The sequence below is a fragment of the Mastigoproctus giganteus genome, chromosome 2 (genome assembly GCF_048544385.1).
Source record: "Mastigoproctus giganteus isolate SK-2022 chromosome 2, ASM4854438v1, whole genome shotgun sequence".
NCBI classification, from domain to species: Eukaryota; Metazoa; Arthropoda; class Arachnida; order Uropygi; family Thelyphonidae; genus Mastigoproctus; species Mastigoproctus giganteus.
In genome coordinates this window covers 199504946-199529106 of record NC_143576.1, presented here as the reverse complement: position 1 = coordinate 199529106, position 24161 = coordinate 199504946, and the positions used below count along the sequence as shown (strand labels likewise).

At 38.0% G+C, this 24161-nt stretch overlaps 2 protein-coding genes across 2 annotated transcripts in view; one reads left to right on the top strand and one right to left on the bottom strand.

Moving 5' to 3' along the window:
* The window catches only part of LOC150089904 (carboxypeptidase B-like), a 187836-nt gene that overhangs the window by 26455 nt on the left and 137220 nt on the right, over nt 1-24161 (top strand). Inside the window, exons 2-3 of the mRNA XM_090390124.1 lie at nt 13004-13257; nt 13446-13537. Coding sequence (XP_090246250.1) covers nt 13004-13257; nt 13446-13537 — 346 coding nt within the window. The remainder of the gene's footprint in view (nt 1-13003; nt 13258-13445; nt 13538-24161) is intronic.
* Nucleotides 1-24161, bottom strand: part of LOC150089905 (uncharacterized) — a 268835-nt gene that overhangs the window by 238753 nt on the left and 5921 nt on the right. The window lies entirely within an intron of this gene.

Sequence of the window (24161 nt, the reverse complement as noted above, 5' to 3'; positions counted from 1 at the left end):
GAAATCAACTGGTTATAACTGCTTAAAGATATTCTTGCAGACTATGTCCTCTTCAGAAGTGTTGACTTAAAAGTTTTCTTTTTAACAATGACCAGACTGTCTAGAGTTGGCTCTCAATAACATTTCTAAAACTTTGCCAGAAAGAGATCTGAACTCGGCTTTTTTATTGTTTTGTTTTTTCACCTGGCTGAATATCCACTCACATCAGAATTGTATTGGAGAATTTCCAAGCATGACTTGAACAATTTGTTATTAGTTTCCTTATGCACTGGCCAAGGACCATTGTATATAAATAAGGATCACTATAAATAAGGAACTCCACCAAGGATCACTTTATATAAATTTCTTCTTTCATAATTGCATCTGATAGATTCTCGCAATGAAATTGACAGAAATGATACTACAAAATATCTATTGCTTCATCTATTTCTTTATCTTTGATGATACTGGAAACATGTTCACAAAAGATTTAAATTTGAAAATGATACACTGCCATCTGATGAAATTCATGTTATCTCAGCTTAAAATATCGATTGTAAAACATTATAAGAACATCTTTTTTCAATATAAACTAGTGCACCATTAATTTAGGCATTTCTACTGCACAAAGTATGCAGTAGAAATTTTGTAATGTCATGCTGAAAGTGGAAATTCTTAAATCTTCCAAATTTTGAAGAAAATTGGAAGATTTAAAAAAAAAATGTTGGTATTTACACATCACATTTGTCAATATATCTAGAAGTAATGATCTCAGTAAATGGATAAACTCGGTAAATGAGAGCTATGTTGGATTGAAGATCTGAATTTTCAAATTGCCACATTTAAAAGGAACACAAATGTCTTTATTCAAGCCATAAGGGAGGAAAATTAAGATTTTTCTGTGCAAGAAAGGATAACATGCCTAGGAGTTAACCTCCTTTTGAAATTCAGGAGTTCATTAATTTGTCTTCTTCCGAAATGTACTTGGATGCAAGTCAATACCACTCGCTAGTGATGACTCATTATACTTTGCAATTTAGTAACTCTGAAATATGCTCATATTGCTTTCTCTGACCTCTTCTTTTAACAGACATACCAGAGGCAGACACTGTTCTACCAGCTTGCATAAACATTTACCAAAGACAACCAATATATACACACATTCTTCAAAATCATTTTTTACTTCAGTGGCATGCATTAACTGCAATTGTTTAAATATACCTTTCCTTTTAGCACTTCTTCCTAGATAGAAAGCAGTGAATGTCTACCCAACATTCATTCACTTCCACAGGAAGGCATGCACCTCCTCTTCAGCACACAAATTAGATGACAAGGACAGCCTATTACCAGCAAGTGCTCAATCTCCTTTTTTTCAATACACTTGCTACTACCGTTTTTGGGCCTACCATAACAGGAATATTATCAACACTAAATGCTAGACAGTATTTTAAAGGAATCTCACATGCTTTCAGGTTATTCAGAAGAATATACGCACTACTATACTCTGTAGAATCACATTCCAAATTCTGGTAATGAGAGAAAGTTTGGTTTTTTTTTGACACTGAAATTTTTAAGGGAAAGATCACCACAGTGGGATATAGCTTGGAATCATTTTGATCACTACCCTCTGTAGTTATCGGAAATATTTTTAAAATCATCACTACTACCTCTTTCCTTACCTGTGCAATTTCACCAATCATCATCAGCCATTTTCAATCCACTGCAGGATGAAGGCATCTCCAGCAACTTTCCAGTTCCTTCTGTTTGGTGCAATGGCCATCCATTTATTACCCACAAACTCGTGAATTTCATCTGTCCATCTCCGTCATTGTCTTCCAGGTTTTCTTCCAGCTCCTCTTGGGTACCATTCTGTTATTTTCTTAGTCCATCTGTCATCATGTCTTCGAGCTATGTGTCCTGCCCAAGACCATTTTAGTTCTTTAGAATGTCCTTTACTTGAGTTTGCTGCCTAATCCACGTGTTTCTCTTCTTATCTAACAGTCTGATTCCCAATTTAATTCGTCCCATTCTTCGCTGTGTAGTTCTCAGCTTCTCTTCCATTCTTTTGGTGAGTGCCCAAGTTTCACTTCCATAAGTCATGGTGGGGAGTATACATTGGTTCATTATTTTAAGTTTCAGACAAACTGGGATATTGCTCTTCAGTATGTGACTATATTTCCTGAATGCTATCCATCCAAAATTTATTCTTCTCTTGACTTCCAGCCATTTATCATTATTACAGCTAATAACTTGTCCCAGATAAGTATATGACTCCACCTTTTCAATTACTGCTCCTTCAATTATTATGTCCCTCTCTGTGGCATACTTGTTCATCATTACTTTTGTTTTAGCCATATTCATCTTTAGTCCAAAATCCTTACTAACTCTGCATAACTGATTAAGATTTTCGTCTAATTCTTTGGGATCGTGGCTTATGGCCACAATGTCATCTTCAAATCTTAAATGGTTTGGTACCCTCCATTCACATTGACTCCTTTCTGCGACCAGTCTAATCTTCTGAAAGCTTCCTCAAGGGCAGCAGTAAACACTTCAGAGACATTGTCTCTCCTTGTCGAACTCCTTTCTCGATTTTAAATTTGCTACTGTCTTTGTCTAGTCTAATAAAGGAGGTAGCATTCTCATATATTTTATTCAAAATCATAATATATGGGGTATCTATGCCTTGTCTTTGCTTCCCAATATAATTGGGAAGCAAAGACAAGGCATAGAAACATTGCCTTATGCTATATGGAGTCAAATGCCTTTTCATAATCCACAAATGCCAGGCATAATGGTGTTTTATATTCATTTGCTTTCTCCATTAGCTGTGATATTATGTGAAGGTGATCCATAGTTGAGAATCCTATCCTAAAACCAGCTTGCTCTTTCGGTTGATTCTCATCAGGTATTCTTTCTAATCTGTTAGTAATGACCCTTGTGAACAACTTGTGGATGTGGGATAACAAGCTAATTGGTCTATAATTTCCAATCTCTGATTTATCTCCTTTCTTATGCAGCAAAACTACGATTGCATTATTCCACTGCACTTTGTGAAAAGCCTTGCCACTTTTTGTGTTGTGTCTCTTCCTCCCAATTTTAACAACTGTACAGTAACTTCATCTTCCCCCGGGGCTTTCTGATTCTTCATTTTCTTCAATGCATGTTCTTCCTCATTAGGAAGAATATCGGGTATGTCGTATGTGTTAATAATTTGGGATCCATCTTCCCCACCGCTGGCATCATTCCCTCGCTCCTTGTATAATTCTCTATAGTAGTCTTCTGCTATTTGAATTATGCCTTCTCTGCTATTTATAAGTACACCATCGCTATTCTTCAGTTTCAGTATCATTTATCTTTCTGTATTAGTGCTCATGGCTGCTGATTTAAGTCCTTTGTTTTCCCTTAATGCTTGTTCTACTTTTCTTGTGTTAAATATTCTTATGTCCTCTCTGAGTCTCTTTCTAATGGCTTTACATAACTCAGTATACTCAATTTTCTCCTTGTCAATGTTTATCTTGCTCTTCATTTGTCAACTTCGGTTCATCGTAAGTGTTTCTTGACTAATTTTTTCTTCTTTAGATTTCTTTTTCCCTATAGGTTTCTTCGGCTTTATCACTTTCAGAAAGTTGTAATATTCCTTGTCGATATCTTGGTCCTGAGCAGCAGTGGCGGATTTCCGCACAGGCGCACGAAGCACGTGCCTGGGGCCTCTTAAATCGAGGGGGCCTTAAAATGTCAGGTCTCAAAAAAAAAAAAATTGTTTCATTTTAAATTTTTACTCATCTTTATTACCGTTACTGAATAAAACTATAATTTAAGATGAGAAGTTAGTGAACTCTTATGCAAATATCCCTACATATTATATGAAATATCTATGCGAACTAAGTGAATCTGAAGTAGAATACATATTATCATTAATGCTTAAATTAAACACTTTCAGTTTTTTCTAGTGGAGGTAATTCTACGAGTGAAGAACCCTGTGACGATATTGCTCAATAAACGATATTATATTTGTTCGCGGAGGCAGTTCAAAACTATTCACAACTAATTGGGAACCAATAAGCAAGCACAGTAGTCTTTTAAAACCTCTGAAATCACTACTGCGCTGGCTCACATTTAACGAAGCATAGTCTTTTTTATTAAAAAAGACTATGCTCCGCTGCATGCTTTCGGAACTAACATATCGCTCACGAATCTGTTACAAATTACTAGAGTTTGGTGTGGTTGGTGTTTTAGTGTAGGAGTATTTTTGTTTTGTTATTAAGTAAGTATCTGTAATATCTTATGTATTGTTTATGTATTTATCAAAACTGAATTGTTTGACGAGGCGTGACATTTATAGCAAGTGATTATTGAGAATTAATTTTTTAATTCCCAATTAATAAAATATGTATGAAATAATTAAAACCGCAACACCAAATCTACAGTGCGTGCCACAGTAAAAACGTGCACGTAGAATGCACACTATAGTGGTACCGAAAATATTTAGAGGGAGGGCCTCAAAATTGAATTGCGCCTGGGGCCTCTCAAGTGCTAAATCCGCCACTGCTGAGCAGTCTGCAGAAGCTCAAACTTGTTCTTACGTTTCAGTACATACTGCATTTTCTCCTCTTCTGTTATCTCAAAGACCTTTGTATTATTTACTCGAGTCAGTTTTTTCCTTTCCTTTATCTAACATTTACCTTATTCAGGACGGTAACATCATTCACTCTATATCTTCTATTAGTGAGGATGAAATCGATTTTATCAGTTGTTAATCCATTTGGGCTCTTCCATGTCCACTTTCTGTTCACTTTTTTCTTGAAAAAAGTGTGAACAGAAAAAAAAATTCATTACTGACAATCCTTGAGATTCTGCAAATTCCACAAATCTTTCACCTCTCATTTCTTTCACCAATTCCAAAATTTCCTATAGTTCCCTTTATGCACTGTTTTGTCTTTTTCCAACCTTAGCATTGAAGTCCCCCATAATAACAGTGTAGTGGGTTTTCTGCTCATCTAGAAGATACTCAATTTCGGTGTACATTTCTTGAACCTCTTCTTCATCATGGCTCGATGTTGGTGTATAAATCATTATAACCTTTAGCTCGTACCTCTTAGAAATCTTTAATATTAGTCTTGACACCCTTGGTGATGTTCTTTTGAATTGCAAAATGTTGTTTTTTAAATGTTTATGGACCAGAAACCCAACTCCATCTTCACTCCTTTCACTATTTCCATTGTGTACAGCAGATTTCCACTTGATAAACTTAAGTGATTAATTTCTTCTTCTTTTTTCAGCCAAACTGATGATATTCCAATTCACATTTTCTAATTCCTTTTCCACCTCTAATATGCTGTCTTCACCGATGAGTGATCTTACGTTGTAACAGGCCAAGTTCAGTTTCCGTGCATGGCAGCCTGGTCGTACCCAGAGATTCTTAGTACTCTCCGCTTCCACTCTGATTCTCTCACTGCCGTAAGAGGGGGAGTGAAAGCCGCAGGGGACTGAGGGCCATTTGCTTCGTCGTGCTGTCATGTGCTGGAGGGTTTGGTCTTTTCCTCTTCACGCTTGACCAGGCATCTTGAAGAGACGATTATTCATAAAAACCTAAACTACCAGAACATGATTAAAAACAGGAGCAAATTAAGCCACAGCCACAACAGAACTCAGAGGTCCAAAATGAAAATGCATTTTACCAATACTTGCTGTTTTTTCTGTTCCTCCATAACCATTTTTTTTTTTTTACTATTTTGCTTTTAAGGAAACATATTCTGAACAATTTGCTCTCATGATTGGTCATGAATGATTATGAATTCAACAGTATCATCATTACTGTGAAATGTTACATCTATTTTTTGATTTCTTTCTATATGGTGCACAATTCTTTTTTTTTTTTTTTTTTTTTGCAAATGTTGATTACATCACATTTCTCTCTACTTGAATTGAAAAAGCAAAGTTACAAACAGTAGATGAAGCAAACATCTTTTCCAGATTTTATAATATGTGGAAAATGTTGCATATGTCTTCTGAAGTTTTATCTTATATTTCTTTGGTATCTTGCTAAAGGGACACTTAATTATCTTTGCACCGCACAAATAAGGTGGTCACAGATTAGCATTCCAGATGGCCAATTTGTTAATGAAAATAAGCAGAAAGTTCAGAATTTTTTAAAAATTCTGTAACGTTAAAAAACACAGATTTTCTGTCATAAATCTGGAGAATTGGCAGTTGTGTATTTTGCTATACCAGGAAAGAAGCTAGTACAAGGAAAAAATTATTCATAAAAACCTAAACTACCAGAACATGATTAAAAACAGAAGCAAATTAAACCACAGCCACAGCAGAACTCATAGGTCCAAAATGAAAATGCATTTCTCCTTGACCTTGAGAAATGGTTATCAGAATTTCATTGACAGCAAGTGTTCTCAGAGAGATTCTTGTTGTATGAGGTCTTTAAAATCAAAGAACTACCGGCTGATATTTACATCCAAGAATTTCCTCCAAGTATACACTTTTAGAAAAAGTAGTTGCCACTTTGCAGAGGACACCTACCCTAACTAAGGGCACTTCATTGGACAGCCCTACACAAGAGGGACAAGGGCACAAAAGGTAATATTGTTGTACACGTTGGCACTAATGACCTTTAGCATTAATAGAGGCATATGATGGAAGAAAGCAAGCTTATGAAGCATCAGCCAAAAAAAAAAAAAAAAAAACCCTTCCACTTCACCCCTCCGTTCATTCGAAATACCTGTCCAGCTGAGCCTTAAATTTATTTGGACTATCAACTTCCACAACAAGGGATGGAAGTCTGTCCACCAACCAACTACCAGCTGGCTAAAAGCAAATTTCCGCACATCTATCCTACATCTGTCTTTCCTCAATTTGAATTTATGCCCTCTCAGGTGATTATTTTGAGCAAGAGACAGTATCCCATCAGCATTTAAGCATGCTCAAACCATTCAAGGCTTTGTACACCTCTATCAGATCACCTCGCCGTTGCCTAGTCTCCAGACACTGTAATTTGCAAAACTTAAGCCTTTCTTCGTAAGAGCAACCCTTCGTTCCGTTCACTAACATTGTTGAACTTCTCTGTACTCGTTCCAGCAGCTCTACATCCTCCTTTAAATGAGGCCTCCAGACCTGTATACAGTACTCAAGGTGCAGCCTGACCTGTATAGGGAGGTGATTATTCCCTTATACAAGGGAATAATCACTTCCTTATCCCTGCTAGAAAAATTCCTGTATATCATTGATAAGACACCATGAGCTACTCTTGCAGCCCGTCTGCACATCTGCCTGCACAATTACCCCCAGGTCCTTTTCATTCTCTACCACTGTCAGTGTAGTACCACAGAGTTGATACGTTGCTCTGGGGTTGCTGTTTCCCATATGTAGTACTTTACATTTGTCAATGTTAAACTTCATTTGCCACCTCTCAGCCCAACTTTTCCAGATCCTGTTACAGAAGCATAGCATCAGTAGCATCCTTAACAACCCTGCCAACCTTTGTATCGTCTGCAAACTTGGACATTAAGCTTGATATACCATCATCAATATTATTTATAAATACAGAAAACAACAATGGACCCAACACTGAACCCTGAGGGACTCCACTAATAACATTAGTCCACGATGAGCAGTGTCCATTAATTACCACTCTCTGTCTTCTGCCACTCAACCATCCCTTTATCCATAGCAACAATTTGCCACCAATGCCACACCGCTCCAATTTGTGCAGCAGTCTTCCATGTGCAACAGTATCAAAAGACTTTCTAAGATCCAAATATATAATATCAAAGTTATTCCCTGCATCCAATTCTTTTGTGACTACATCATAGTATCCAATCAAATTGGTCAAGCAAGACCTTCCCTTAACAAAACCATGCTGTGTCTGAGCTATAACTGAATTCTTGTCAAGATGATCCTGCAGTGCTTCTTTAACCAGTGCTTCCATTAATTTTCCTGGAACAGAAGTTAAACTCACAGGTCTATAATTACTTGTGTCAGCCTTTGATCCTCCTTTGTGAATTGGGGTCACATTTGCACATCTCCAGTCTGTGGGTACCTCCCCCGAGTCCAAGGAAGCTCTCATAATTATGGCTAACAGATTGCTTACTTCCTTTGCTGCCTCCTTTAATATAACTGGATAGATCCCATCCACCCCAGGTGCTTTTCTTGTATTTATCTTCAACAATTTCTCCTCCACTTTACTCTCAATTATTACAAGATCATCTAGCTCACTGCCAGTGAGTACTTCATCTATGGCATTCCCCTTCCTGAATAACTCCTCATGTGTGAATGTAGATACAAAATATTGATTTAGTTTGTTAGCTACCTGAGCAGGATCATGAACAGTTGAACCGTCGATATCAAGTGGACCAATCTGATTCATCCCCTTCCTTCTAGAGTTTACATAAGTAAAGAACTCCTTGCTGTTTTTCTTTGCATCCCTTGCCAAAGATTTCTCATAATCTGCCTTCTCCTGCCTAACCTCCTTTATAAGTTGATCTGTAACCAAGTTACATCTATTATAGGCTTCTGTCTCACATTAGTTCATCTGACATCCACTTAGGCCTGAACCTTGAAGAAGATTTCTTAGTTGGTATGTAAAGTCTAGTAGCTTTCAAGATAAATTCTTTGAATGGTTCCCATTTTGAGTTTGCTGTTGGTAACATCATCAGTTGGTCCCACTGTATAGAATTTAAATGCCGTCTCAGACAGTCCTTTGCTTTTCGCCTTTACGAAAGCAGTAACCCTTCCCTTTACCTCTGATGGTAGTTACCTCCTTGAGTAAATCCCACTTCGGCATACTGTGATCGCTGCCACCTAATGGTTCCTGTATCTGCAGATTCTTAATGCATGAAGAATCACTACTGATAATCAAATCAAGAGTATTGCTCCTTCTAGTTGCCTCCCGAACATGCTGATTTAGAAAACACTCATCCAATAAATCCACAAAAGCCTTACTAGTGTGTGAGTGACCAACCCACAAATTCCAGTCAATATCTGGGAAATTAAAATTTCCCCATTAGAAGACTCTCTGATTTACTGGCCCACTCTATTTCCCTGTACAGTTTCTTATTATACTCATCAGAGTCATTAGGCCTATAGCACACTCCTACCCTCAATTTTGATCTCCCAATGCTTATGTCACACCAAACTGACTCGACATTGCTGCACTGTCCAGCAATGTCGACAGGCTTCACTTCCTTGGATTTTATGTATTTCATAACTAATAGCATAACTCCCTTCCTATCTTGTCTATCCTTTCTGTAGACATTGTACTCCCGAAATTCCAGTTCTGCATTACTTATATCTGTGTGACACCACGTCTCTGATATCCCAACAATATCCGCCTTTGATGCTTTGAGCAATACCTCAAATTCATCAAATTTATTTACCAAACTCCTAGCATTGGTGTACACGTACCTGTTCTTTTTCTTAGCTACCCTAACACAACCCATGTGTTTACTTGTACCCCAATGACTCCCAGCAGTCTCTGAAATATCCTGCATCTTATTTTCCAGCCTGCTGCTCATTCCAATAGAAGCAGTGTAAGAATCACTTTCACCTCTGCCAGTGGTTACTGGCAATCTATTAGTCCTTGTATCCCCCAATCTAGCAGTTTTCCGACCCACCTAACACTGCCTCGATAGCATCAGCAAACATTCTTGCACCCTTTCTATTTAAGTGTATCCCATCCCTGTAGAAGCAGTCTCTCCTGTTAACAAGCACAGACCAGGCTGAAAAAAATTCTACCCCTTGAGCCTTGCACAATCTTTCCAGGGGTGAATTGATCGATAGGGCTCTCATCATATACTCCCTCCTATTGGGTCTGGGCAGAATTGCAGACACTTTCAAATTCAACCCTAATTCACGGCTTTTTTTCAATAGTGACCTGTACTTAGGAGTAAGAGATCTGCAGATTTACTTAATAAGTACAGGTCAATGTTGAAAAAAGATCACGAATTACGATTAAATTTGAAAGTGTCCGCAATTCTGCCCAGATATGATAGGAGGGAGTATATGATGAGGGCCTTAACAATCAATTTGGCCGTGGAGAGATTGAGCAAGGCTCATGGAGAAGAATTTTTTTTCAGCATGGTGTGTGCTTGCTAACAGGAAACACTGCTACAGGGATGGGATACACTTAAATAGATAGGGTGCAAGAATATTTGCTGATGTTATAGAGGCAGCATTAATTAGGTGGGTCAGAAAACTGCTAGTTTGGGGGGATTCACAGACTAAAAGATCAACAGTAGCCACAGGCAGAGGTGAAAGTGATTTTTGCACTGCTTGTATTGGAATGAGCAGCAGTCTAGAGATCAAGTTGCTGGGGATTTCAAGAACTTCTGGAAGTCGGCATGAGCTATTCTTGCAGCCTGTCTGTATTGCTCAAAAAATGACATATCTGACTGCACAATTACCCCCAGATCCTTTTCATTCTCTACTACCCTGAGGTAATACGACAGTTGGTACGTTACTCTGGGGTTACTGCTGCCCATATGCAGAACTTTACATTTGTCACTGTTAAACTTCAGTTGCCACCTGTCAGCACATCTGCTCAACTTTTCTAGGTCCTGTTGCAGTAGAATACTATCATTACTGTCATTAACAACCCTGCCAACCTTCGTATCGTCTGCATACTTAGACATTAACCCTGATATAACTTCATCAATATCACTGATAAATACAGAAAACAACACTGGACCCAACACCAAACCATGGGGGGACTCCACTAGTGACATTAGTCCACAAAGAGCAGTGTCCATTGATTACCACTGTCTTCTCCCACTCAACCATCCTTTTATCCATTGTAGCAACTTGCCCTTAATACCATTCTTCTCCAATTTGTACAGTACTCTTCCATGTGCAACAGTATCAAAAGCTTTCCTAAAATCCAAGTATATATATCTAAATTAATTTTTACATTCAGTTCCTTTGTGACCATATCATAGCATCCAATCAAATTTGTCAGACAAGACTTATCTGAACAAATCCATTCCCATAACAAATCCCTGCTGTGTCTGAACTATAACTGCAATCTTGTCTAGATGATCCTGCATTGCTTCCTTAACCAGTGACTCCGTTATTTTCCCTGGATCACAAGTTAGACTAACAGGTCTATAATTACTCACGTCATCCTTTGTGAATTGGGGGCCCTCCCCCGAGTCCAATATTTGCACATCTCCAGTCATGGAGACCTCCCCTGAGTCCAAGGACGCTTTCATAATTATAGTTAAGGTTTGCTTACTTCTTTTTCTGCCTCCTTTAATATAACTGGATAGATCCCATCCATGCCAGGTGCTTTTTTTATGTTCAATTTAAATTTGCTCTCAGTTATCACAAAATCTTTTCGCTCCCTGCTAGAGTTTGATAAGCTTCTGGCCTCCACTTCCCTAGAGACTTCCTCATGTGTGAATATAGATGCAAAATACTCATTCGGTTTGTCAGCTATTTCAGCAGGTTCATCAACAATTGAACTGTCGATATAAAATGGAGAAATCTGATTCATCCCCTTCTTTCTACAGTTTACATAAGTAAAGAAGTCTTTGCTTACATAAGTAAAGAAGTTTTTCTTTGCATCCCTTGCCAAAGATTACTTATAATCTGCCTTCGCTTGCCTAACCTCCTTTGTGACTTGATTACAGACTAGCTTATATCTACCACATGCTTCTATGTCACCTGATAATTTATACGCATCCCATGCATTTTTCTTCTCTGCCATGAGTCTCATTAGTCCATCTGCCATCCATTTAGGTCCAAACCTTGAACAGTATTTTTTAGCTGTTATGAAAAGCCTAGTAGCTTCCAAGATTACTTCTTCGAATTCTTCCCATTTAGAATTTGCTTTTGGTAACATCATCAGTTGGTCCCACTGTATAGAATTTAAAAAATGTCTGAGACCACTGTAGTCACCTTTACGAAAGCAAAAACCTTTCCCTTTACCCCTGATGGTAGTTACATCTTTAAGTAAATCCCACATCAGCACACTGTGGTCACTACCACCAGTGGTTCTTTTATCTGCAGATTCTTAATGCATGAAGAATCACTGCTGATAATTAGATCAAAAGTATTATTACCTCTAGTTGCCTCTCAAACACACTGCTGTAGAAAAAAATCATCCAGTAAATCCACAAAAGTCTTAATAGTGTGCCAGTGACCAATCTACAAGTTTCAGTCAATATCTGGGAAGTTAAAATCCCCCATTATAAGACAATGTGATTTACTGGCGCACACTTTCTCTGTATAGTTGTTCATTGTACTCATCAGTCATTAGGCCTATAACACACTCCTATTCTCAATTTTGCTTCCCCAGTGCTTACGTCACACAAAACTTACTCGACATTCCACTGTCCACCCATGTAAGCTGTATGCACTTCCTTGGATTTTATGTTTCTTAATTAACAGCATAACTCCTCCTCCCTTCCTACCGTCTGTCCTTTCTATACACATCGTACTCCTCAAATTCCAATTCCGCATTCCTTATCTCTGTGTGACATGTGACACCAAGTCTCTGAGATCCCAACAATACTGCCTTCGATGTCTTCACCAGCAGCTCAAATTCATCAAATTTAGTAGAAAATCTTTCACTGATAAAATCGTTCCAGATATATTTCAGAAGGTAAAAACAAAACTTCAAACATCCCTTGATAAAGCCACCAACATTTCTTTAACCACTGGTATTTGGACAGCTACTACAAATAATTATCCATTTCTGGGTATAACAGACCACTAGCTTTCAAATGAGTTTGAACAACAAAGGGCTGTCCTAAGAATTCTTCCTTTTTCAGGCTCTCATACAGGAATATGGATCAGTGAAGAATTGAACAATGTGCTAGAAGAATATAAGATCTCAAAAAGCAGTCTTCCTCATACAAGATTCTAGAGCAAATATTGCTAGTGTCACTGGTAGTGGTTTACAATCATAATCATGTTTCATACACACATTACAACTTTCAATAAATGACTCCACATTTGCCGAGCAGGCTGTAAGGACTGTTGTTACTATCAATAGGAATATTGTAAAATACTTTAGTCATTCTGCTTCAGCAGTTAAATTAATGGGAATACAGGAACACCTAAATTTAAAGAAGCATAAATTGATTCAAGATGTATCCACTCATTGGAATTCAATGTATTTCATGCTGGAAAGAAACACAGAACAGCAAAAAGCTCTTACAACATATGCTGGAGATAACAATATTCCAACATTAAGTTCATATCAGTGGGGCCTTGTAGAAAAAATTATCCAACTCCTAGGTCCATTTGAAGAAATCACTAATGAAACTAGTAAAAGCGAATCCACTACTTCAATGATAATCCCTACAATTTTGACTCAATTTATTTTTGTCCAAAGCTGTCCAAAATGATACTTTCAGTGGAATTCTTACCACAGTTGAGGAGCTTAAAATCATCAATTGTGAAAAGATTTTCCGCTTACATGGAAAATAAATCTTTGTGTTTATTAACTTTTATAGATCTTAGATTTCAGATGAAGTTTCGAAGAAGTGATATGAAAAACAAAATAAAGGAATCGGTTTTAGAAGCTCTAGAGCAAGATCAAATGGAGGTAAGAAGGGATTCTCTTGATGATATTTCAACAGGATATGCTTCAACCAGTTGTACTGAAGATCAAGATACCCCAGGCTTTACTGTGACTTTTTCAAATTTGCTTGATAAATTAGCAGATAGCGTTCAAAATGAAGGAACAGAAAAATGTCACTCAGAATAAGTTCAAAAGAGAAGCAATCCTCAAAAAAAAAGAACAAGCATCATTCAGTGTTGCACTCAAGAATTGAATCAGTATTTATATTTGCCATTACTGCCTGGAAATAATAGCCCATTTCTGAGGTGGAAAAACATGAGAAACTATTTCTTCTGAATAAACTGGCTTTGAAATATTTAAGTGCACCAGCTTCATCAGTTGAAAGTGAAAGAATATTTAGTACTGATGATAATTTGTATGAACCTGAAAGAAATAGGCTATATCCTGAAAATGGGGAAACTGATGTTTTTGCATTACAATTTAAGGGTATTCAATTTTGATTACTCTGTGTAAAACTACTTTTAATTTGTTTTTTCCTTTATAAAAAGGTGAAAAGGGTGATAAATTTGATTAAAATACCTGGTAATGAGTTGCATTTTTTTTTTTTTTTTTTGTATTAAACTGGCTATAACAGCAGCCAAACTCAGAAAATGTTTACTTAATCCATTTCAGTATATCAAAGCTATCTGATGACTTTCTTGGCAGTAATCAACTGGCTTAAATTTAACAGGAAATAGCTGATTAATAAAATCGATTAATTGACAAAAAAGTCAAACAATTAATCGGCTCTTTGGCCGATTATACACCATTTTTTTTTTTTTTTTTTATGAAAACCCCAAACACGAAAGGTATCAAAACCTATAGTACTTAGTACCGTGCATGGGTTGAAAGAGAAGTATGGGGGGAGTTGCCGGAAACTTTGCTCTAGAGACTAAACATGGGTTTCACCACTTCAAGCCTCCAATAAGCAAAGTGGTGGTATTTTTTTTTTTTTTTTTTTTTTTTTTTTTTGGTAGTTGTTGGCGCATCAGCTTCTGTGGCCATATTGCACCTCCCAAGGTTTTTGCAGTACTTTGATCCAAGCCCGAGGCGGGAATCGAACCCGCGACCTTTGGGTTGCCGGGCAGGCACTTTACCCACTCAGCTAGCCCGGTCGGCATCCTTAAGATCATCTATCACCCAGTATTGCCTGACAACACAGAGGGGTGGGTGTTACTCTATGTGGTGTAGATGCCACACCTCAACCCGTGCTTATCTTTGTTTACAAAAGGGTGGTCACCTCCAGTACACTAGGTGCAGTATTTCAGGACTTGCACACAAGAGTTATACAAGGGTTACTAATGTTTAAAAACCAAGTGACTGGAGGCGGTTAAATTTGTTTATGTACATTTTTGCTATTAACTTGAATGATTCACATTACGTTATTAATACTGCATGCAGTGTTCAAGTAAAAGTATATTTTGTAAAAACAATGGGTGGGCCTCTTCCTTAGCTGTTCATGGGTCATTACAAGCCTCATTATACTCCTGCCAGTATATTCCTTAAGATTACCTCTTCGAGTTTGACCCAGAGTCATTAGGTTTGAACGTACCATGTTCGTGTTCCAGGTTTTGTTGTAATTTCTCAGGGTTATAAATTGTTAGAAAAAACTTCCACTCTATTTTGAGACAAACGTGATACTGGTGTATATTATTATATATCTTTTTGGTGCATTCACACAAACACACTTTTTTTTTTTTTTTCACTTGTTCACCATGTGGACATGTGTTGTGTCTTATGCAAGGCAACCCCTAAACGTTAGTTTATCTCCACCACGGTTCTCTGTGATGATATACAAGACTCTACACAATGGCCAGAAATGAGTGTAGTGTTATGTTTGCATAGTGTGTGTGTTGTTTAGCTGTTTCTGACCACTTTGCTACCAGGAAGCAGCGATCACCAGGAAGGCTGCTTCCCAGTACCCGTCCATGCTACAAGGAGGCGGGCCCAACTATATGTGTACTTATGGGTGCATCAGTCTCCTATAATCACATATGGTGGTGATTACCACAAAGAATCCTACATCCACTGCAGAAAGTGTAATAGCAATGGATGCCAGCAGTTCCCATACACAGGGAGCCCAAATATGGGTACAAGCAGTTTAAAATCCCATCTCTAATAAACTGGAGACCAGCATAAGGGGCTAGCAAAAAAAATAATAATAATGGACAAAATATTATTACATTTCAAAAAATAAAATTAATAAAATAAAGAAAAAAAAAAAAATAAATAATATAAAGAAAAAAAATAATAAAAATAAATAAATTAATTAGATAAAATAATAATTATTATTAAAAAAAAGTAGCTTTGTTGAGTATAGAAGTCAGCTCAGCAATCCACATCGTCTGTTGAAAACCTGTGTGGCAAATTCCTGTAGAGCTGAGAAGGCATTTTGATTTTCAATCAATAAGATATCTTTCATTTCCAGGAGAGAAATTATGCACTGTACTAGATAATGTTTGTCTTAAATCTTGGTAAACTGGGCAGAAGAATAAGACATGACTCCAGTTTCAAGAGGCGCCGCAGAAACAGGTATCTGTCGTAGATAAAATTGAATTGAAGAAGGGCGTTCAAAGAACTGTGACCAGTTAGAATGTATGATGTAACAAGGTTTGGGTAGAACCAAAACTGATTACTTTTTGAGGTAGTGATTTTAACATCAGGTATAAAACATCTGGTCACTGCTCCTTTGGTCGAGGAATTCCATCTCACTTGCCATCTTTCATGAAGCTCAGTGCAACATTTTGCTTTTCCATTCTTTGGATCGGCAATGGGATCATAGTTCAAATCGTAAAAAGTTAGAGGATGTCCTTTATGAATATAGTAAACAAAGCCTTTGTACGTAAGATACAGATCCAAAGGTAACAAGCCTGAGATGGCTTGAAAAAATACAGTTGTAACTGTTCTACAAGTTCTCAGGAGAGCTAGCAAAAAGGTCCACTGGACACTATCTAGCTTGGTTTGAACTGCAATAAGTTTGGTTCTGTGAAACCATATGCTGGCTGCATATGTAACGATTGGAATAAACACTGTGTAGTATAGAATTCTGAGGGTTCCATTTTTTAAAACCAGTTCTGCCGAGAGATTTTGAATAGCATGGCCGTAAAAGATTTCACTTTTTTGGAAAGATTCTGGATGTGTGGTAAGAATGACAATTTTTCATCAAAAATAATACCAAGATGCTTATGAGTGGTAACAAGTGGCAGAGATACTCCATTAAACTTGACAACCGGAGTTCTATTATGGTCTAGTTTTCCGTGAAATATCATGCTGATGGGATTCTTCCTCTTGCTAAGATTACTCACCTGAGGGAACATAAATTCAAATTGAGAAAAGACAATTGTAGAATAGATGTGCGGAAATTTTAGCCAGTGGGTGGTTGATAGTTGGAACAAACTTCCATCTGTCGTAGTGGAGGTCAGCAACTTAAATTAGTTCAAGACAAAACTAGACAAACATTTGAAGTGAATGGATGGGTGAAATGGGAAGGGTGTTTTTTTTTGTGGCTGATGCTATATAAGCTTGCTTTCTTGCATCATATGCCCTAGTAATGCTAATGATATTATAATGCTAACATTATAATGCACTGATCGAAATATAATCATGAAATGACCTATGTAATTATTTACCTGCCCATTTGTAGTTAATTAATTGCCTCATCCTCTTCTCCCATTGGCTCGAATAAATATCACTAGGAGGAAAACTTTTTTAATGTATAGAGAGATGATAATAATAAACACTTATGCAGTACCAGTGCTAACACACTACTTCTAGGTCACAGATCGAACTAAAACCGAGTCTGAGGATATCATGAGAAAGACAAGGACAATAATGACCAAGAGCTGCCAACACACCCGAAGTCAGCCATGGAGAGACTGACAATTGCTCGGAAAGAAGGAGGAAGGGACCTGATAGACCTCATCGAACAACAGAAAACAGCAATTGCTAACTTAAAGGATTACTTCCAGCAACTCACAGCAGCACTCTACCAGACCATAAGGAACATAGACAAGCAGTACAACCCACTCAACCTAAGCGAGGAGTCCCCTCCCACCCAGACGGCACATACGAAGCTATAAAGATGGCAAAGAAGACACTCCATGGAAGACACTACAATGACCTACATCGAGATCACATACATAGATAAAATTGCTTCCAATGAACGGCTCACGAGTGGGATGCTCTCTCCCTGAGACTGAAGTATTCATGCTCGCCATCCAAGACCAGGTAATCAACACCAGAAACTATAGAAAATACATCGCCAAGGAGCCCGGAGTGTCCAATGACACATATCAACGCTCCAACACATCACTGCGGGATGCAAAGTGATCACCAAGTCTAAGTGCACTCATACACACGACCAGGTAGCCAGAATGCCTGGTTGTGTCTACCATACTACAAGTACATGTTTTTGCAAAGGGGTTATTGGACATCTGAAAGAACTATGTATTGTGCATGTCAGATGAATGCGCTTATTCACAGATGCCTCAAAATTAAGTTTAAAGGCAATTTTGCTTCATAATGGCAATGAATTTCTATCAGTTCCTGTGTTTTATTCAGTTGGACTTAAAGTCATGAAAGCATGTCTAAGGTTCTACATGCTATAAAATACCAGGATTATGGTTGGAACATATGTGGTCTTAAGGTTATTGGTGTGCAGGGAGGGGTTCACAAAATATTGTTATTTTTTGTGTTTGTGGGACAGCCGTGCGACAGAAGAACATTATGTTGTACGACACTGGGACAAGTAGGACAGGTTCGTACCAGAACAATGTAATGTAAAATATATTCCTTTAGTGCAATCAAACAATGTTCTTCTTCCACCCCTGCACATCAAACTTGGATTGATGAAGAATTTCATGAAGGAACTAGACAAAGAAGGTAATGGATGTGCATACTTGAGAAGTGTTTCCTAATTTAACATATGGCAAACTTAAGGAATTTTCCTAGAACCCCAAATTAGGAAACTCCTGAAAGATAATGTGTTTGAAACCCAGTTAAAGGAGGTTGAATAGACAGCTTGATGATCATTTAAGGCAGTAGTAGTACATGGTTTCTTGGGTAATAGGAAAGAAAAACTATGAAATGTTAGTGTCTAATTTACTAGTGCTACAAAAACATGGGTTGTCGAAGATTCATTTTCTTCATTCCCATCTCAAATTTTTCCCTGAAAATCTGGGAAATGTGAGTGATGAACAAGGGGAGCAGTTTCATCAGGATATTTCCACAATGGAAAAGCAGTACCAAGGTTGCTGGAATCCTGTAAAGATATGGGATTACTACTGGTTCCTTGTGAGGGAGAGTAAGCAGGAATACAAGAGAAAATCCCTTAGTAGCAAACAATTTTAAGGACAATTACAGGTATGCTGATTATATATTATCGAAATATAACTATTTCACTCTGATTTATAATTTTTTCAAAGTTAAACGAGTTATAGAGAATGTACAATATTTTTTACACTTGTATTACAAACTTGACTTATACATATATATCCCTTTATTTTAACATTAAAAGTTGGTACATCTTTTGATGTACCAACTTTTAATGTTAAAATAAACACTACAACAGTTTAAACTATGGCACTGGTAAGGACCTTAACTGGAAATTAAATAGCTATACAGGCAACAGTTTTCCCAAAAAGCCTTATGGTAGCTTTTTCCTCTCCAATAAATAACATTCAAGAAATCAATTTTTTTAATTAAAGTTACCAAAAAATACATATTTTACAAAAAAAATTTAAGGATTGCTTTTACCTTTTCCATTTCTGGTAGGATCTTAATTACTAAATACATTTATATTTGAATATATAATGGCATTTTGAAGAGAGGGTGAGGGTATAACTTTTTTATGTAGACCCCAAACACGAGAGGTATTAGAACCTATAGTACTTAGTACCGTGCTTGGGTTGAAGGTTGAGAAGATGAAAAAAGATATTTGTTGACAATGAACTTCTGTAGACTGTAATTTTCAGGAAATATGTATGAAGGAAGGTTGGTCCAGTAAACGGCAGTTGAATGAATAAACGAGAAAGATGAAAAGTTGGTTCTATGGGTTTGAAGTTGGACAGTAAATGGATGTTGGCTGGTGGCCGCATGTGTTCGGACTGTTTTGAATGAGAGAGCGGGATTTCTAGAAGCCAATTCAGAAGAACAGTGCCCATGGAAGTATCTGTAGAAGAGGCATGTAGCAGAAACAGTACATCTATGAGACGAGTGAGGAGACTCTGTTAGAGACGAATCATTAATTAACCTAACTGCCCTCTTCTGAATGGAATCAAGAAGCCTGAGAGAGGTTTTGGGGGCACCACCCCAGATGTGGGAACAATATTCCATGGTAGGGCAGATTTGCGATTTATACAGAGTGAGCAGCTGTTTGGAAGAAAAGTAACGCAGAGAGCGAAAGAGAAAACCAAGTTTTTTAGATGCAGAGGAAGCAATATTTGTAATGTGCTTGTACCAAGAGAGATTAGAAGTCAGGGTAATCCCCAAAAGAGATATATCATTTTGCCTAGAAATTGGAGTGTCACCAAAGATAAGCATAGGAGCAGAAGAATCCTTTTTGCGAGATATACGACAAGACTGAGTTTTAGAAGGGTTGAAATCAACTAAGTTGTCTTTGCCCCTGGAGAATTACCTGAAGATCGGCATTTAAGGAATTCGTAGCAGATTTTCGAGAAGATAAGGCTGATTGAGCAGGGCAAGGTTTCTCAAAATGGAATGCAATGTGCTATCATCGGCAAAACTCTGGATAGGATTTCCAGTCAATGGAAGAAGGTCATTATTATACAAGAGGAAAAGAGTGGGGGAAAGAAGTGAACTTTGGGGGCCACCGGCATTAGTGGAGAAGTTAGAAGACAGAGAGTCATCTACCCTCACCCTCAGTGAGAAATCCAAGAGAAAACTGGATAAACAATTACAAAAAACAGTTGGCAAACCATAAGATGGAAGCTTGTTTAGAAGACCTTTATGCCAAACACGATCGAAAGCCTTTGAGATATCAAGAGCAACTACTTGTGTTTCACCGAACCTTTCCATTGAATTAGTCCATAGATGGGTAACATAAGCCAGAATATCACCAATGGATCGACACTGACGGAATCCATACTGGCGATCATTGATCAGACGGAAGGTTTCTAGGTAGTTTAAGAGTTGCCGGTTAATTGATTTCTCCATTACTTTAGAAAGAGTAGAAGTAATTGCAATGGGACGATAATTGGATGGGAGGTATTTGTCACCCTTTTTAAGAACTGGCTGGATATGAGCAAATTTCCAAGCAGAAGGAAAAACACCTTTGGAATAAGAAAGTGAAAAAAGGCGGAAAAGAATAGGAGTAAGTTCAGGTGCACAGGTTTTGAGAACAAGAGGAGAAATACGATCGGGAGCTGGAGCTTTCTTAGCATCAAGATTCGTCAAAATCCTTCTGACATCCTTTTGACGGAAGACCACAGGAGGCATTGAATGGAGCATGTTGGGAATGGTGGGAGGTGTTTTCCAAGATCATTAGTACATGAGTTGGAAGAAAAATGGAATACTAGCAGGTCAGCTTTATCCTTGGCTGAAGTGACAACAGAACCATCTGGTTTGGACAGATGTGGAAGCAGAGACAGGCAAAAGTTGCAGCCAATAGCTTTAGCAAGAGACCGGAATGCTCGGCTACCATTAGGGCAAGAAGCAAGTTTTCTACTCTTAGCCTGTTCAAACTCTAGTTTAGACTGATTAATAACTGCTTTACAATTGTTGCGAGCTTTGGTGTAGGCAGAAAATGAAACTGAAGAATTAGAAACAAGCCAATTACAATATGCAACGTTCTTCTCTTGAACAGCCTTAGCACATTTATTGGAAAACCATGGTTTAGATAAAGGACAAGATTTTAAAGTGGAGTGTGGGATAAAGGATTCCATTCCTGCAAGAATAATTTCACTGACACGATCTGTTGACAGCAGAAGTTTTGAAACAGTAATCCGACCAAGGAAAAGAAATCTAGTAGGTCATCCCATTTTGCATTCTTGTAATGCCAAACAACACGAGGTTGGGAATAGCCATGAGATAAAGGCTCCATTGGAGAAGAGACAATCACCAAGTTGTGATCTGAAGTACCTAAAGGACCTCTCATTTCGACCATGCACTTAGAAAGGTTGTCTGTGAGAAAAAGATCAAATATGTTGGCTGTATGATTAGAATTGTCCGGTATTCTTGTAGGTAAATGAACAATCTGTCCAATGTCATTAGTAATTGCAAAAGCCTCAGCATCTCGACCAGCTGGGTCAGTGTGACTAGAAAACAGAACCCAGCTGGAGTTGTGAACTTTAAAATCACCAAGGAAAATTACCTCACTGTTAGGAAAGTTGGACTGGAGAAAGTCAAGTTGCAAAGAGAGGAAGTCAAAGGGCTCCAAGTGATTAGTGGAGTTGGGAGAACAGTAGAGCCAACAGATGAATTTGACACAATGAGGTAGAGATTTTAACAAGAGAAGATCAAAGAGAGGAGAATCCATTATGCACTCTCTCTTCAAAATGCCATTAAACATATATTCAAATAGCATTTGCATTAGTAGAGGCATTTGATGCAAGAAAGCAAGCTTATGCAGCATCAGCCAAAAAAAAAAATAAAAAATAAAATAAATAAATAAATAAAAAATAACCACTTCCACTTCACCCCTCTGTTTGTTCGAAATACCTGTCCAGCTGAGCCTTAAACTTATTCAGGCTATCAATCTGCACGACAAGGGATGGAAGTCTTTTCCACCAACCAACCACCCGCTGGCTAAAGGCAAATTTCCTCACATCTATCCTACATCCGTCTTTCCTCAATTTGAATTTATGCCCTCCCAGGTGATTATTCTGAGCAAGAGGAAGAATCCCATCAGCATTGAGCATGCTCAAACCATTCAAGGCTTTACACACCTCTATCAGATCACCTCGCTGGTGCTTGTCTCCAGACACTGTAATATGCAAACGTTAAGCCTTTCTTCGTAAGAGCACACCTTTGTTCCATTAACCAATCTTGTTGCCCTTCTCTGTACTCGTTCCAGCATCTCTACATCTTTCTTGAAATGAGGCCTCCAGACCTGTATACAGTACTCTAGGTGTGACCTTATACAAGGGAATAATCACCTCCTTATCCCAGCTAGAAAATTTCCTATATATCATCAACAATACACCATGAGCTAGTCTTGCAGCCCGTCTGCACAGCTCAGAAAACTTCATATCTGCCTGCACAACCACCCCCAGGTCCCTTTCATTCTCTACCACCGTCAGTGTAGTAGCACAGAGTTGATATGTTGCTCTGGGGTTGCTATTTCCCATATGTAGTACTTTACATTTGTCAATGTTAAACTTCAATTGCCACCTCTCAGCCCATCTGCACAACCTTTGCAGATCCTGTTGCAGTAGCATAGTGTCCTTGACAACCCTGCCAACCTTCGTATCTTCTGAAAACTTGGACATTAAGCTTGATATACAATCATCAATATCATTTATAAATACAGAAAACAATAATGGACCCAATACTGAACCCTGAGAGACTCCACTAATAACATTAGTCCACGATGAGCAGTGTCCATTGATTACCACTCTGTCTTCTCCCCCTCAACCACCCCTTTATCCATAGCAGCAATTTGCCTCCAATGCCACACTGCTCCAATTTGTGCAGCAGTCTTCCATGTGCAACAGTATCAAAAGCCTTTCTAAGATACAAGTATATAATATCAGAGTTATTCGCTGCATCCAGTTCTTTTGTGACTGCATCATAGTATCCAATCAAATTGGTCAGGCAAGAATTCCCTTTAACAAAACCATGCTGTGTCTGAGCTATAACTGAAGACTTGTCTAGATGATCCTGCAGTGCTTCTTTAACCAGTGCCTCCATTACTTTTCCGGGAACAGATGTTTGTTGTTGGGTTTTATTGGTGCATTAGCAACTAAGGCTATAATGCACCACCCGGGAACAGAAGTTAAACTAACAGGTCTATAATAACTTGTATCGCCCTTTGATCCTCCTTTGTGAATTGGGGTCACATTTGCACATCTCCAGTCCATGGGTTCTTCCCCTGAGTCCAAGGAAGCTCTCATAATTAAGGCTATGGGTTTGCTTACTTCCTTTGCTGCCTCCTTTAATAAAACTGGATAGATCCCATCCACCCCAGGTGCCTTTCTTGTATTTATCTTCAACAATTTCTCCTCCAATTTACTCTCAGTTATTACAAGATTCTCTAGCTTACTGCCAGAGTTGAATACACCTCTGGCATTCCCCTCGCTGAATAACTCCTCATGTGTGAATGTCGATGCAAAATATTCATTTAGTTTGTTAGGTACCTGAGCAGGATCATCAACAGTTGACCCATCGATATCAAGTGGACCAATCTGATTCATCCCCTTCCTTCTAGAGTTTACATAAGTGAAGAACTCTTTGCTGTTTTTCATTGCATCCCTTGCCAAAGATTTCTCGTAATCTGCCTTCGCCTGCCTAACCTCCTTTGTAACTTGGTTACAGATCAACTTGTATCTATCATAGGCTTTTGTCATGTGTTAACTTGTTTGTATCCCATGCATTTTTCTTCTCTGCCATATATCTCATTAGTTCATCTGACATCCACTTAGGCCTAAACCTT